Below are 14966 nucleotides of genomic sequence, written 5' to 3'. Positions count from 1 at the left end.
CCTGACTCTTACCTGGCCTCTGAGGGCTGCATGGGCCCCAGAGAGCCGGGGGGCTTCCTGGCCCTACTCCATCCCATCTTCAGTGTGTGGCCCTCTCTGCCTTAGCTCTCTAGAGACTGACACATGCTTCCTGGCCCAGCTCCAGAGCTCCATCTGCTGCAAAAACCTTAAGTGCCCGAAGCCACTTACTGCAGATCTGGTGACTTGGTGCTTTCCTCCAGTCCTGCATAGGCCTGGCGAGCTTACCTGGATCCATTCATGTGGTCATACTCCCGCTTGACGTTGACCCTCACTGGCTGATTGATCCACTCCTGCTGCGGTGGGAGGGGGTTGATCTTGTGGGGCTGCCCGTAGTCAGGACTCCCCGAGGCAGTCATGTCGGCCTTGGGGAGATGGGCCGCTGCTCCGTATGCTGAGTCAAAGAGGGACTGGTCGTCGCTCACCACCGACAGAGCCTCCTGCAGGGCCAGAGAAGAGACAGAAAGCCCAGTGTCACTCTTCACCCAAGCAAGTGGCACTCTTGCTTTGAGCTGGCAAGGTGGCCCAGGGCTGCCCCAGGACAGCTTGTCTGGAAGTTCCTGTTTGACTCACACTCCAGGGGGCAGATTTGCCCTTATGCAAACCAGATGGGTGTTTGCAGGTTACCTGGGTGAGGACAGACTTTGGGCAGTGGAGTGGGGATGGAGGATTCATGAAAGTGGGTTCATTTATTGGTTCTGTAGTCTGGGACCCCCAAAAAGGACGGTGGAGATAGGGAGGCCAAGAATAGTGGTGACTTGGCATGGAATGTAGTATTGTGGTGGTGTATGAATGCTAGATTCTTCCAGGCATAAGCAGAAATGCCTCTTATGAGCTGAGTGGAGTCATCAGCAGTGAGGGGAGAGAGGAGATCCAGCATTTATTTTCTAGGCAAGGCCAGTGAGATCCACCCAGAGAGGCTAGGTGTGCTGCTCAAGGTCACACAAGGGAAGGGTGGGGCCCATGGCTGTGGCCAGGCCAATTTCAGTTTCCTTATTTGTAACAGGGATAAAAATAGCTTTAGCACAGAGTCGATAGGTGGATTAAGTGAGAAGATCTGGTCTGGGGGTGTAGCTTGTAAGAAATGCTCAGCAGTTTGCTGAGGGCCCTCCAGGAGGTGCTGGTACATCCTATAGATCTCAATGTTGGTGACTCAGCCAACCAAAGGACGAAAGAGGAATCTCAGACACGCGAAGTGCCAGTCAGGGCAAGAGTGTCTGAAAGAGGCTGTTGGGTCCTCCCACTCATATTATTCCATCACTGACTTGGGTGTGACTCTGGGAGATCATGGATTAAGAAAAGAAGTCTTGGCCAGGCATAGTGGCTCATGCCTGTAATCCCAGCATTTTGGGAGGCTGAGGTGGGAGAATCGATTGAGTCCAGGAGTTCTAGACTAGCCTGGGAAACGTGCCGAAACTCTGTTTCTACCAAAAAAAAAAAAAAAAAAAAAAGAAAAGAAAAAGAAAAAGAAAAAAGAAAGAAAGAAAGAAAGAAAGACAGAAAGAAAGAAAAAATTAGCTAGATGTGGTGGCATGTACCCAGCTACTTGGGAGGCTGAGGTGGGAGGATCACTTGAGCCCCGGAAGTAGAGGCTGCAGTGAGCCATGATCGTGCCATTGCATTCAGCCTGGGCAACAGTCTCAAAACAACAACAACAACCACAAAAAAAAAAAAAAAAAAAAAAAAAAAAAAAAAAAACCTTGCACATTCCGGAGATCTGCTACCAATCAAAACATGAGGATAAGAGCCTTCCATTATTCCATGTCACATCGAATCACAGGCATCCAAGGTCAGGGACCAGGGCATAGTGTTCACTACAGCCATATAATTACACCAAAGTAAGTCTTCAGAGAAAATGGTAGTCATCTATAATTGATATATAATCTCTATAATCAATAATTATATAATCTATAATTGTGAATAATAGATGTGATAATACATGCAAAGTACTTAGAACAGTCTCTGGCACAGAGTAAGTCATACTCAGAACATGTTAGGTATCATGATTATCAACATTCAAACAAAGATTCTCTTAGGCAACCTGTTAGGGGCTGCCTTGTGACCTCACAAAATTCATGTGCTGAAGCCCTTACCCGCAGTTCTCAGAATGTGAGTGTATTTAGAGATAGGACCTTTAAGGGGGTGAGGTGAAATGAGGCTGATAGGGTGGGCTCAAATCCAATACGACTGGTGTTCTTAGAAGGAGAGGGAATTTGGACACGCAGAGAGCCCCCAGGGAAGTGTGTGCACAGAGGGGCTGCCACGTGAGGACACAGCAGTCATCGGCAAGCCAAGGAGAGAGGTCTCTGAGAAAAACCAATCCTGCTGGCACCCTGATCTTGGACTTCCAGCCTCCAGAACTCTGAGCAAATAAATTTCTTTTGCTTAAGCCGCTGGTATGTGTCATGGAAACCCTAGCAAATGGATACACCATCTTTACTTGAAAATGTAGTGATAGGTGAACAGCACTTGTTAAAGCTGGCATTTGTGTACTTTCCTTGTGTAATCCACATTCCTGAATTGAATGTCTTCTTCAAAAATGAATGCTCTTCATATGCCTGTGGAATTACAACCTGCTCTGTGGGCTTTCTCTTCTCTCCCAGGGCCATTCTCCACCCCAGCAGACTCACAGCCATAATTCAAAAGAGGAGGCTCTTTTATGGCTGTTTTCAGCTGGGATCAGGGAAAAAAATCCTGGAGTATGTTCTATGAGTCCTGCTTTTGCACCAGACGGCTTTGGAGTGTAGGTGCATCCAGAGGTGCAATCAAAGCAGAGCTGCCCACACAATATTAGAACACTTAAATCCTCCAACCGAGGGGATCTCCCTAGACCTAATATCTGCTGAGACGCTTCTTCATTTTCTACCAGATGCCCTTGAGTCATGCTCAGAGTAAAGCTGTGCTTGTCAGAACCATTTGTTTCTTGGTTATCATATCCACTCTTGATTTCAGCTAGAGATCAGCTTTGGCTTCGTATCCTAAATTTTGGACTGTTATCTGGGCATAAGGAATTATGGTTCCGAGCTGAAAAGGGTGACATTGCAACCTTTCAGACAGCTGGCCCTGACTCCATGAAATTCCTTGAGTTCCACCCTGGAAGCAGAGGACACATTACCACCTATGACCCCTAAGTGTCTTTTGGTGATAAGGGTGAAGAGCATGCACCACAGTCCTGCTACAAAAAGAGATGACATTTCAGGAATCAGGTAGCATCTTCTGCTGTAGAGAATGGCTTACATTCTTAGTTTATCATTCATGAACCTTGGGGTTTCCAGTAAAATAATTTCTTTCCCTTCCCTCTTCTAGGTTGGGGAAGAAGATGATGGGCTATCAGAGGCAAATAAGCCCGGGAGGCAGGACTGGGCACAGTGACGCTCCAATAGACGGGCAAAAAGTTCCTCTCATCATTAGCCAAAGAGGGTGGGCCAGGCAACAGTGAACACAGGGTGGTCCTGTCCAAGGGGACATGCAGACGGCAAAATCCAGACTTACAGCAAAGAGAGTACACAGGGAACACAAAGCCGGGTTCTGGAGGCAGACCTAGGGGAGACTTATTAAGGAAGTGAGTGGTACACAGCTAGAAAAAACAAGTGATGAGATAGAGTGTAGGTGTAGAAAGGGCACAAAACCTGTTTGAACTCATTTTGGAATAAAAGTTTCCTTAAGAATGTGGTTCACAATCAAGGAAACTCCAATCAAGTGGCAACGTTGTAGGAGGAGAGCGTCCTGGTTCACCGCGAATGCCTCACACTACTGTCCAGTCTGGGCATTTCTCTCTGAGATTCTTCCCTCCCTGATGGCCCATTGACATGCTCTTCCCTTGTTCAGTACACCTCGCGCACTCCTTGGCTGGATCCAGCTCCCTTGCAAGTTGTGAATACCGTTGTCATCCTGCCACAATCTGCTTAAAACCCTCAGAGAGCTCCCTAGAGATAGACCACAGCAAATCTCTTATCAGCCACTTGTCTTCCAAAGGTCATCTTTGTCCCACCTGCCACCCTTACATTGCACAACTTCCTCTTGCTGCAACTTCTGTCCAAGTCTAACTATTCTCACTGCTTCACTAGACAAGCCCTACTCAGGTATGCTTCTGTGTCTTAATTTTGTGGTTCCTTTTGCTGCAAGTAATCTTTCTTTAGCCTTTCACCCTGATGCACAATTATCTGTGCCATTGTGTAAGGTAAGTGAGATCTTCCTGAGAGCTTCCTGTTTCCATGAAACCTTTCTGGTGATGACCTCTGACTCCTTTGAGCTGTTAACAGCTCGTGAGAATACCGCTTTGGTTATGCATGCATGCACACACACACACACAGACACACACATCCCCCTTCTATTTGCAATCATTGCTAGACCAAAAACTTTTTTCCATTACAATGTGGAGAAAAGAAGTGATAGATCATGGGGGCTGTGAAGAGAGAGAAGATGAAGGAGAAGGGTTCCCTGTCTGTCTCATTGGGCTGAATTTGAAAAGCTAATATGGGCAAGGGAAGGGAGGTGAGGGCCACTAAGCGGAATAAAAGATTTGGGGAGATAAGGCCCCAAACAAGCTGATATGAGACCCAAGTGAAAAAGCAGAGTTGGGGAGGAGAACATTCTTGCTGCTTCTGCAAATAAATGGCACCCCCTTTTGCAGTTCAATAGCTTTAGGAGCACCCCAAGATCATGCCCTTGCCAAGTACACTGTCATTTTTATGATGTCACTGGCAGTAGGGAGCCTTCTCCAAACTGCTTTAGGAAGACCAGAGTAGGGACGGAGAAGGCAAACAAGAGGAATGAGTCTGGGCAACTTGATGTGGGTGCTGCTGTCTGCAGGCGAGGAGCTGCTGAGTTGGAGAAATTTCACTTATTTGCAGCTTGTTATACATGAGGAGCTGTTGCTATTTCATGTGTGTCTTATAAAGCTCTTTACTTAAACTCTTAAAACTTTTTAAACTTAAAACTCTTCCTTATACTTAAAGCTTACAAGGAAATGAGCATGTTGCTAGCGTTCAAGAACTTTCCACCGATAAATCATCAATAAGTATTTAACTGAGCTGATAGGCTGGATGTAGAAAGAACACCAGCATGCAAATTCACCAGCCATCCTCAGAGGGACTACATTCCTTCCGTTTCTAATGACTTTGCTTCTCCTATTGTTGCTGATGATTTTATTCAAGGGAAGAGAAGTTAGTTATTATTTAAAAGACTTGTGGGCTCCATGGGGCTTTAGACCATGCCATGTAAAATTGACTTCCAAGTGAGAACGACAGGAGGCGTGGGCTCCTAGCCCTGTGTGGGGCTCCGTTCTGGGGTTCCTTCTTGACCCAACAATTGTCACCATAAGAGGAACCCCCAGGCTGGCTTAGTCATTGGCTTCTGAGAAGCACTTTCCTTTGCAGAATGCTGGAAAGGCTAGGTCTGTGGGTCCGGAGGCTCTGACCTCTCAGCCACTGAATCCTAGATCCAGAGGGTAGCACAGGGTCCCTTGCTCCAGGTAGGGAAGTGTCCCAGCACATTTGTACCCAATGATGCCCCTTTACCAGAGACCTCTGGCAAGGTGAGCTGCTTGGGGTGGCATCTGAGCTATAGCAGATCACTCACATTTGCGGATAGAAATGCTTCCTTTCCACGACCTCCTCCTGGTCCTGGATCCAGCAGGGGCATGCTACCGACAATGCACTTGTCTCAGTAGGACGCTTTTTCTCCTCCAGTTTGGGCAAGGTGCCTTTAGTACATAATACACCCTCTGTCGTCATTACAGGCAACAGATACAAGTAGTAATAATCACAGCACTTATTAAGTATAAAACACTGTTTACATGAGTAACCTAATTTAATCCTCCCGGCAATTCTACGAGGGATGTACTCTAATTTTTTCAGACGAGAAAATGGATATTCAGAAAAGTGAAATAACTTGCTCAGTCGCACAAAAAATGAGTGTGATGTGGGATCCAAATTCAGGTCTACAGCCTAAGCACATAACCACAGCTCTTCACAGGTTCTTTCTTGTGAATTTTCTGTCCTCTCAATTAGACCATAAGCTCTTTGAGGGTGACTGCAGTGTTTATTGTAACTTAGAGCACAATCTCGAGTCAGAGAGATTTGCGTTTCTATACAAGCTTCATCTGCTGCTCATTCTGCATCTAGTACAACTTCTATGAACTTCATTTCCTCATCTGTAGGTTGGAGATAATATCAGTACCTAACCTGGCAATTCTGGATAAAGATAAAATGAGAAAATATGAGTAAAGTACCTAAATCAAGCACCTAAACTTCTTGGGGCAAAGTAAATACTTAAAAATGTGGCCAGGCACGGTGGCTCACGTCTGTGATCCCAGCACTTTGGAAGGCTGAGGTGGGAAGATCATCTGAGGTCAGGAGTTCGAGACCAGCCTGGCCAACATGGTGAAACCCTGTTTCTACTAAAAATACAAAACTTAGCCAGGCATGGTGGTGGGTGCCTGTAATCCCAGCTACTTAGGAGGCAGAGGCAGGAGAATTGATTGAACCCAGGAGGCGGAGGTTGCAGTGAGCCGAGATAGCGGCACTGCACTCTGGCTTGGGCAATAGAGTGAGACTCAGTCTCAAAAGAAAAAAAAGAAAAAAATTGTTTAAAAAGCTGGGCACAGTGGCTCATGCCCATAATCTCAGCACTTTGGGAGGCTAAAGCAGGTGGAGTGCTTGAGCTCAGGCATTCAAGACCAGCCTGGGTAACACAGCATAACTCTTTCCCTACAAAAAATAAGAAAACAGGTGTGGTAGTGTGCCTGTGGTCCTAGCTACTTGGAAAACTGAGGTGGGAGGATCACCTGAGCCCAGGAGGTGGAGGCTGCAGTGAGCCATGATCATACCATCCAGCGTGGGCAACAAGAGTAAGACATTGTCTCAAAAAAAAAAAAAAAAAAAGTTAAAAAAAAATTTTAATGAAGGTCAGTGCTGAGAAATGGCGTGAGAATCAGTGGGTTGGAGATGGGTCAAGAGGGAGTTCAGATAAAGCCAGAGCGATACCTACTTCTCCGCATGTTGATTGTTTAAAAGATTAGTTGCCTAAATTTCTAGTAAGTAGATTTGGTGATGATAGAGTCTGAAATGCAAATCCCATGGGCTCCTAGAGAGCAGAGCCGATTTCACTAATCTGCATGTCCACTCTTCCTTTAAAACCATGGCTGTCATTCCATTGCAGGCTCAGCCCTCTGCCTGTTTCTGGCTTCTGAGTCCAGGCCTCTAGGTGGCATAGATAAGGCTCTGTTGTATAGCCTGAATAGCCCTGTGAATGAGGAGAGGAGGCATCTGTTGTGAGATAATGAAAATTATAGGTGGCCAGCACCTATTTATACTGTTGTTCATATACCACATACTCAGTGAATATCAGAAGAATGGCGTGGGTACGTCTGTGCATTCATGAATTTTAAAACTTCACTTATTTTGGAATTTGTCACGTATATGTGCCTATATGTATCTTTTCTTTTTATACTCACAAATGTGTCTTCCAACATTTGTTTTCCTTAGATTAAGTCAAATGTTACTTTTCATGTGCACATCAGTTGAGTGATGGGGATGTGGTCAGAGCATAGCCGCACGATGGCCTGGCCGATATGAACGATGAGCAAACAATTGCATCTCCAAACAGCCTAGCTAAGGCCGAGACGGAAAAGCCTCCAGAGGGGCAAGGAAAGAGGAAGAGGGTGGCTTCAGGATCTCCCCATTTCATTTGGGAAGACATAAGAGAAATTTCTGCCATTGTCCTATGTGTGGGAAGGAACAAATATTTCACAGTTATGAGTCCAGTGGAGTTAGAGGAGGAAAAACGCCAGACGTGGACATGAGTGGGAGACCCTTTCTGTCTGTTCTTCCTTATATGTAGGCTGAGTTTTATTTCTAACACAGAATGACCCAAGACACGGGGCCTGAGAAGCACCAATGTCCCATGTGTCCTTCCCATTCCTTTCCTTCTGGCCTGCACTGAATCTCCTAAGGACAGTTGTCTGGGGCTGAGCAGCTTGGCTGGAGTTGGTCGGTGAAAGGAATGTCAAAAGCAACCCGACCAAGTTCCCTGTGGCTGCCCTGCTCAGTGGGCCCACTCAGCCGCTCCCGGTGCAGGGCTCTGGGACGCTAATCTCTGGCATATCCGTTACCCAGGGTCACCACAGGGAGCACACTAGCTTTGGCTTTTTGTTACATTCTTTGCATAATGACATGAAGTCCCTTCTCCTGCCAGTTGGAGAGAATACGAAATGTAAACAAGACACTTAGGTGCAAAGCCCTCTGTGTTCTCTGCTTTGGGAACCCAGCAGGCTCTGCAGCAGTGGGGGTGATCAGCCTGGGTTGGGGTCACTCCAAGTCTAATCTGAAGTGTCAAGAGTAGGTGGCTGCTCTGAGCAAGGCCAACCCTTTTGCTTCTCTCACCTCCCTACACGCACCCATTTCTTGCTCCTTATTTCCACTGCATAGAGGGCAGGGAATGAAAAGGGAAGAGGAGGAAAATTTTATGGCAGTTGGATAAGGAAGAAGATAGGAAACATTAGTCAGTCACCAAAAAAGCATTAACTGAAAACTCCTTTGCATGGGGCACATTCGCATTTTCTCAAAATGACCATCAGAATATTTTGGATCTTTGCCTCTCTCTTCCCATCAAAAGGCGGAGCTTATTTTCTCCCCCCTTGAACCCAGATGGAACTTTGTGATTGCTTCAAGAAATGGCCTTGCATGACTTCCGGGACAAGGTGATAAAGATATTATGACTTTCACCTGCTTCTTGTTCTCTCTTGGGCCTCTAGTCCATGGAAATCGCCACCATACTGTGAGGAAGCTCAAATTAGCCCAAACTGAGAAACCGTATGGAGAGGCCCACAGGAGAGGAACCGAGGCCACAGCCAACCACAACAACATCAACCTCCAGACTTCAGAGTGACGAGCCTTCAGTGAAGGATAACAAAACTCATGAGCCTAATAGTTGGTTTATGCCACTAGGTTTCGGGGTAATTTCTTATGTAGCCATAGTAACCGGAACATCTCAGAGCATTTTACTCGGCAACCGAAAATCCATATTCAAAGGCTGTAGAGGTGACTGTCTGAGTATCCTTTCACTGTGGTTATCGACACTGGCTGGCAGGAATCAGCACCATGACTGAGCAGGTGGGGAAACTGAGGCACAAAGCATAACCTTTCTAGGTTCACACAGTGAGGGGGAATCAATCTCAGCATTAAAGTCTAAGTCCTCTGATAAACACATAGTGGAATTATCTCCAAACAACAAAATCAAAATAAACAACAGACAAAAGCCAAACAAGGACCACTTTTTAAAATGAGAACGATCAAATAGAATATGTATTATTTACTGACATGAAGTTTCCAAGGAACTTTTACTATCATCACCTCATTTAACCTCTTAAAATATGAGTTAGGATCCTTATATTATTGAAAAGAAAATTGAGGCTTAAAGAGGTTTGCTCCTGGCCTCCGGCCCTCACCTAGTGAGTCTCCAGACTGCTGGCTTGGCTGCAAAGCTTCTACTCTCCCCCTAAACCGTTTCCACTTTGCCATCTCCAATTTTAGGCCATGGCACACAGCCAAATCTGCCACAGAGCCTCAGAGGGCCCGGCTGACTTTTCTTTTCTTTCTTTCTTTCTTTCTTTCTTTCTTTCTCTTTCTTTCTTTCTTTCTTTCTTTCTTTCTTTCTTTCTTTCTTTCTTTCTTTCTTTCTTTCTTTCTTTCTTTCTTTCTTTCTTTCTTTTCTTTCTTTCTTTCTTTCTTCTTTCTTTCTTTTTCTTTCTTTCTTTCTTTCTTTCTTTTCTTTCTTTCTTTCTTTCTTTCTTTCTTTCTTTCTTTTCTTTTTTTTTTTGAGATGGAGTTTCATTCTTGTTGCCCAGGCTGGAGTGCAATGGTGCAATCTCGACTCACTGCAACCTCTGCCTCCCGGGTTCGAGCGATTCTCCTGCCCCAGCCTCCCAAGTAGCTGGGATTACAGACACCCCCCCACCACACCCACCTAATTTTTGTATCTTTAGTAGAGACGGGGGTTTCACCATGTTGGTCAGGCTGGTCTCGAACTCCTGACCTCAGGTGACTCACCCACCTCGGCCTCCCAAAGTGCTGGGATTACAGGTGTGAGCCACTGCATCTGGCCCCCGGCTGACTTTTCAAGGAGTCTTGTTGAACATCATTCCCCCTCCCAAGTGCCTTTCCCCTTTGACTTAAAATTCCACTTCCTGGGGAGGGGGCTCGGCAGTGGATGACCCAGAGAAAGAATTCCTAGAAGATGCAATTGGAATTATTTGCAGACGACAGTACTTTATTTAATGGCGTTTTACAAATGAAGGGTCTGAGCCTAAGTGAGCTCGGAGAAGGGGATCTCTGCGTCCTCCCAGGACTGTGCGCTGTAACAGAATCCAGAGCCATGGCCTTCTGTGCCTCACGGGCCTCCCGCTCAGTGCTGCTCCAGGTCTCCCGTGGTATTTACCTTTGCCTGTTGACTTTGAGTGTTCACAGTCACTTTTTTGACCATAACCACATTTAAAGGGCATCTCTAAAGATCAAAGTTAAATTCTCCTCCCACAGAGAATGCTTTTACTGCTGAAAAGCAAAAAGTGCTGAATATGGAAACTCACAGGATGGGAGATAGAACGTTCATCTGAACCCCACGAAGCGAACTTTTTACAGTGCGTTTTACTTTCTGTTTCCTTCCACTGGGTCTGCCCACTGTCCAGTGGCTTTTTCTAGATGGCAGTGGGAACCACCGAAGGGCCGGCAGTGCTTTACTGGGTGTAATTCTTCACATTTAACCGTCCGGGACCAAGCTCCTCTCAGAGAATAAAGTAGGGTGTGGCCTGACCATTAAAGTAGGTCCCACAGTGTCAAAGGGACAGGGCAAAGCCAGACTGAGATGTTGAGACTTACTACAATTAAGCAGCTTAGATGTTCTCTTCTGTAAGATGGAGCCAGTATTCTCCCACCCAGCCTGATGGGTGGGAAGGATTAAACACAGGCCTCACTGAAGCAAAGGTGGGATGATAAAAACGGAACCAGCAACCAGCACGACAAAAGCCAGATGGCATGGGAGAACCCGCAGGGAGGGCTGCTTCTGGGAAGGCCACCTGGGTGCACCAGCACACGTGCTGTCCCACATACTTTTCCCGGGGACTCTGTTCTGCCAGATTTCACTGGAGTGGCTGTGCCAGTCATGAAAAATACTGCAACGCAGCCACACAGGTGGATAAAGTGCTGCCGCATGGAGATGCATCACTTCCCTCCTCTGCTCTGGGACAAAGAAAAGGCAGGTGATGGGCACTGTGGCTCCTCCAGAACCCTGCTCTGAGACAAGGGGCTGCTGCCCTGCAGCCCACGCCTCATGGATTGTCATGATGTGAATGTTGTCCCTGACCTGCAGAATGGTTTTCTGATCCCAGTGATGGTGCCGCCTGAGGATGGGTGAGGATCTGGACCCCACTGGGAGCAGCCTCTTCCTGCAGAGGAGCCCTGGCCATCCTGGCTGCAGATGGGGTCAAAAGGCAGCAAGCCACAGCACTGCTCTCTTCCCTTCATGGACAGCTGCTTTAAGTCTGTTCTAACAAAAGGCACGGGCCACCAGCTGGGTCAATGTGGAGCTTTACTGGCTGTGCAACTTTGGGCAAATTACTTCATCTCCCAGCTCCTGGACATTTTTAACCATCCTCTACTGAAAGCTTCATGCTCTCTAATGATGACAAATGGTCAGACTTCCCTGACCACAGAGAGCTGAAAGTTTGCAAGAAGAGCCTCCGTGGAAAGTGACTGCAGTGCTTCCCTGTGGAGTGAATTTCGCCCACTGCAGGGATGAAGGAGTAGCCTGGGAGCCAGGATAGAGACCCGGAGCTTTCCTATAGCTCGAGAAAGAGGCTTCTGAGAGCGTCCCTTGAGGACTGGTCTTTCTGGGAGCTAGACCAAGAGGATCTCAATCTGGGTCTGCAGGGACAAGAGAGGACTCTGCGTGACAAAGGGAAGGTGGGAGTCAGAATATTCAGATCCTAAAGGATGGGCTCCCACAAGGGAAACAGAGACTTGTCCACCAGGGTTGGAGGCGGCAGGTTCTGCAAGTTTTCTAAGCCTTGAGGAGAGGAAGGAGTGTGGATGGCATGTGCCCTTGGGTGTCTCTTCGATTCCGGGGGTCATGGGAACGTTCCCATTCTTTATCTCAAGGACAGATTCTAGTTAGGCACCCTGAAGAGAAGAACCTCATCAATCTGATTCCTGGTTTTCATCCCCAGTTGCTTGCACACTTCCTGGCACCAAAGAGGTGTGCAATGAATTATGTTAATAAATAAAAGCCTCAGCGCCCGATGGAAAATGCAGGGACCCTCCCTCCCTGCCCACACCTCCACACCAGTCAGACTACCCCTTCTATCTTTATGCTTTGAGCAATTTTGATGAAGCCTTTCCCCCCAGGCTTGTCTAATTTTTTTTTAAAGCAGCCACACCCAGTGACTGTTTCTTCTTCAAATTTAAACATGAAGCCACTGACCGCTTTCCCCAAACAACCACTTGAGGTCCTATTCCTAGAAGCTATGATCTTATCTGACGATTTCCTCACGTGGCAGTTGCCATGGCAACCGGGGCCCTCACAATCACAGGAAGCCCACGAGGAAACGTGCACATGGCGGGGCTTCAGTCCCTTCCAGCAACACCCAGGGAGCAGCCTGGCAGAGGGACGAAGGCCAAACCAGCCTCGCGATGTCCTGCCTCCCGCACACAAGCCAGGAAAGAACACCGCTTCATCTCCACGCACAGACGAGGCCTGCATCCATTTTATTTCGTTTCCTCTCAGGGCATGGGGACGGGGGAGACCCTGAATCCGCTTTCCAGCTCTTAATGGCTGCTTCTTTTCCGTGATTCACGGCTGAGGAGCCATGCTTGGTGACCTCGGGCCCATCAAGTCGGGAAGCAGGTCCTGAGGGTGCAGTGTTTCCAACTAGCACATCTGGGTGAACTGCTCTGTCCAAGGTGTTTAGCTCTTTTGTGGCCCAGGGCATATGGTTACCATATTGTTGCAGCGACATGTGGCAGAAACCTTGTGGATGGGAGTGATGGAGGGAGGTGGGGCCTGGGGAGGTCCATTTTCTGGGAGAGCTCGGCGGCCAGGGCCCTCTCTGCCCAGTTCCTGTGCTCTGTTTCAATCTGCTCCTCCTTTCCTTTTGTGCTCTCCGTTCATTTTCCCTCTGTCACCTTCAATTGTTCTGCCCCGTGCTTCCATGCCTTCTCTTTCTTGCTCCGCCTCCTGCATTTTAATGTCCTATTTCAAATAGTTTTTCTTCTTGTTATGTAAGGCTCGCCTGCCTCTTTCCTTCCTGCACTCTTAACCTTTAGAGGCATATTTAATGTACATTTAATACACATATGCAGCTTCACCTGCATATAATTGCCTCCCCGTCTTCTCTGCCTAATCATATCTCATTCATTCACCAAACTGTTGAACACCTCAAATTCCGCCTCCTCCAGGAAGTCTCCCTGCTCACTCCAGCTCAGCATAGGAACCTCCATTCTGCTGAAGTCTGTTGTATGGTCCACCTCTACCACCAATTTGGCACTTTATCTTAGACTGCCTTGTCACGTTGCTTTGATATTTATTTAACCGTTGCCTTCCATTGTGGTTTTTCATAGGTTTATGTTCTAGCTCTTCAACTAGATTGTAAATTCCCCACGATAATTTTCTTTGTGCTTGTCTGTAGACATGATTGTCACTTACTAGCTGAGTGAATTGGTCCCCTTATCCATAAATGGGCACAATGACAGCACCCACAGGGTTTTGATGTGAGGATCGAGGGGGCTCTCCACTCTGCTGGTTTGTGAGAGGTACAGTCCTGTCGTCTTTGATATATTACCCACAGAGCCAGACTGTCAGGATCTGAATTCTGCATCTACCACTTGCCAGTCTTGTGACCTTGGACAAGCTTTTTCATCTCTCCATGCCTCAGTTTCCTTTTTGGTAAAATAGCGATAATAATAGTGTTCTAACTCGTGCCTGTCACATAGCCCTCCCTGAATGTAATAATCGTGGTACAGAAAAGGCACTCTATCTCTCTGGGCTTGTTTATGTACCTATTACATAAAAGGACTGAGCTACATGATCTGTTTAAGATCCCTTCCAGGGCTTCAACCCTAACATCTTTTAGTGGAGTGATTCTACAGCACCTTTGCCTGGAACGGTTCCACTTTATGCTATTGTTCCAGGAAATGCTTACTAGCGCCTCCTTTCACTCAAAATTATCCCACTTTGGATGATGCATTATATGGCCACCCTGTCTATGAGTAAGCTCACATAACATGGTGTTCATGAGCTTCATGGGCCCTTTGGTTGTCATGTTCACTCTCCCTTCTAGAGGGAGTCAGGGGAACTGAGGACAGCCTGGTCTCTACATGAGGAGCCAAGCATCCTCTCATCATGGGGCTCAGGCTCCCTCTCTGGTGCACAGCTGGTCCCTCTGTTGGCAGCTGCCCTGCAGACAGTCACTCACAGGGCTGGCCTACATCCTGCTTAACTGGAGTGCTAAGCCTGGACAGTCCAGCACAGGGGTCTCCCGTCTCCCGGCATCCATCTACAGGCAAAGTAGATATTTTGTGAACCAGTTCTGCCGTAGTCCTCCAGAGAAAACATTTCAGTGGGTTTACATGGAGATGTTTTCTTTGTCAAGCTCAGTAAAGCTGAGCAGAAAACCCAGCTAAAACCCACGGACAGTTCCTAGGGGCTTGGACTAGTTTAGTTACTCCATAAGGGGCAGTTAGTGTTCTACTCTTGGAAGCTGCTGGAGGTGCCAACCTTGCCCAACAGAGCCATGCCTGTCTGTCTGTCTCAAGGACATGTGTCTTCATGGCAGGGAGGCTCAATCCTCCACATTATAAAAACTTGTGGGAAATGGAAAATTAGCCTACCAGGTGTACATGCCCTGAGATGTCCCAAACCTCAAAAATTTCTGAACTTCTATGTCCTGTTCAGTTCCA

At 47.2% G+C, this 14966-nt stretch overlaps 1 protein-coding gene across 3 annotated transcripts in view; it reads right to left on the bottom strand.

Moving 5' to 3' along the window:
- FLI1 (Fli-1 proto-oncogene, ETS transcription factor) overlaps positions 1-14966 on the bottom strand; it is a 126369-nt gene that overhangs the window by 53431 nt on the left and 57972 nt on the right. For all 3 annotated transcript variants that reach the window (XM_050755971.1, XM_050755974.1, XM_050755972.1), the window contains exon 2: positions 247-458. In XM_050755971.1, the coding sequence (XP_050611928.1) occupies positions 247-458 (212 nt within the window). The remainder of the gene's footprint in view (positions 1-246; positions 459-14966) is intronic.

The sequence above is a fragment of the Macaca thibetana genome, chromosome 14 (genome assembly GCF_024542745.1).
Source record: "Macaca thibetana thibetana isolate TM-01 chromosome 14, ASM2454274v1, whole genome shotgun sequence".
NCBI lineage: Eukaryota > Metazoa > Chordata > Mammalia > Primates > Cercopithecidae > Macaca > Macaca thibetana.
This window is presented reverse-complemented; position numbering and strand designations above follow the sequence as displayed.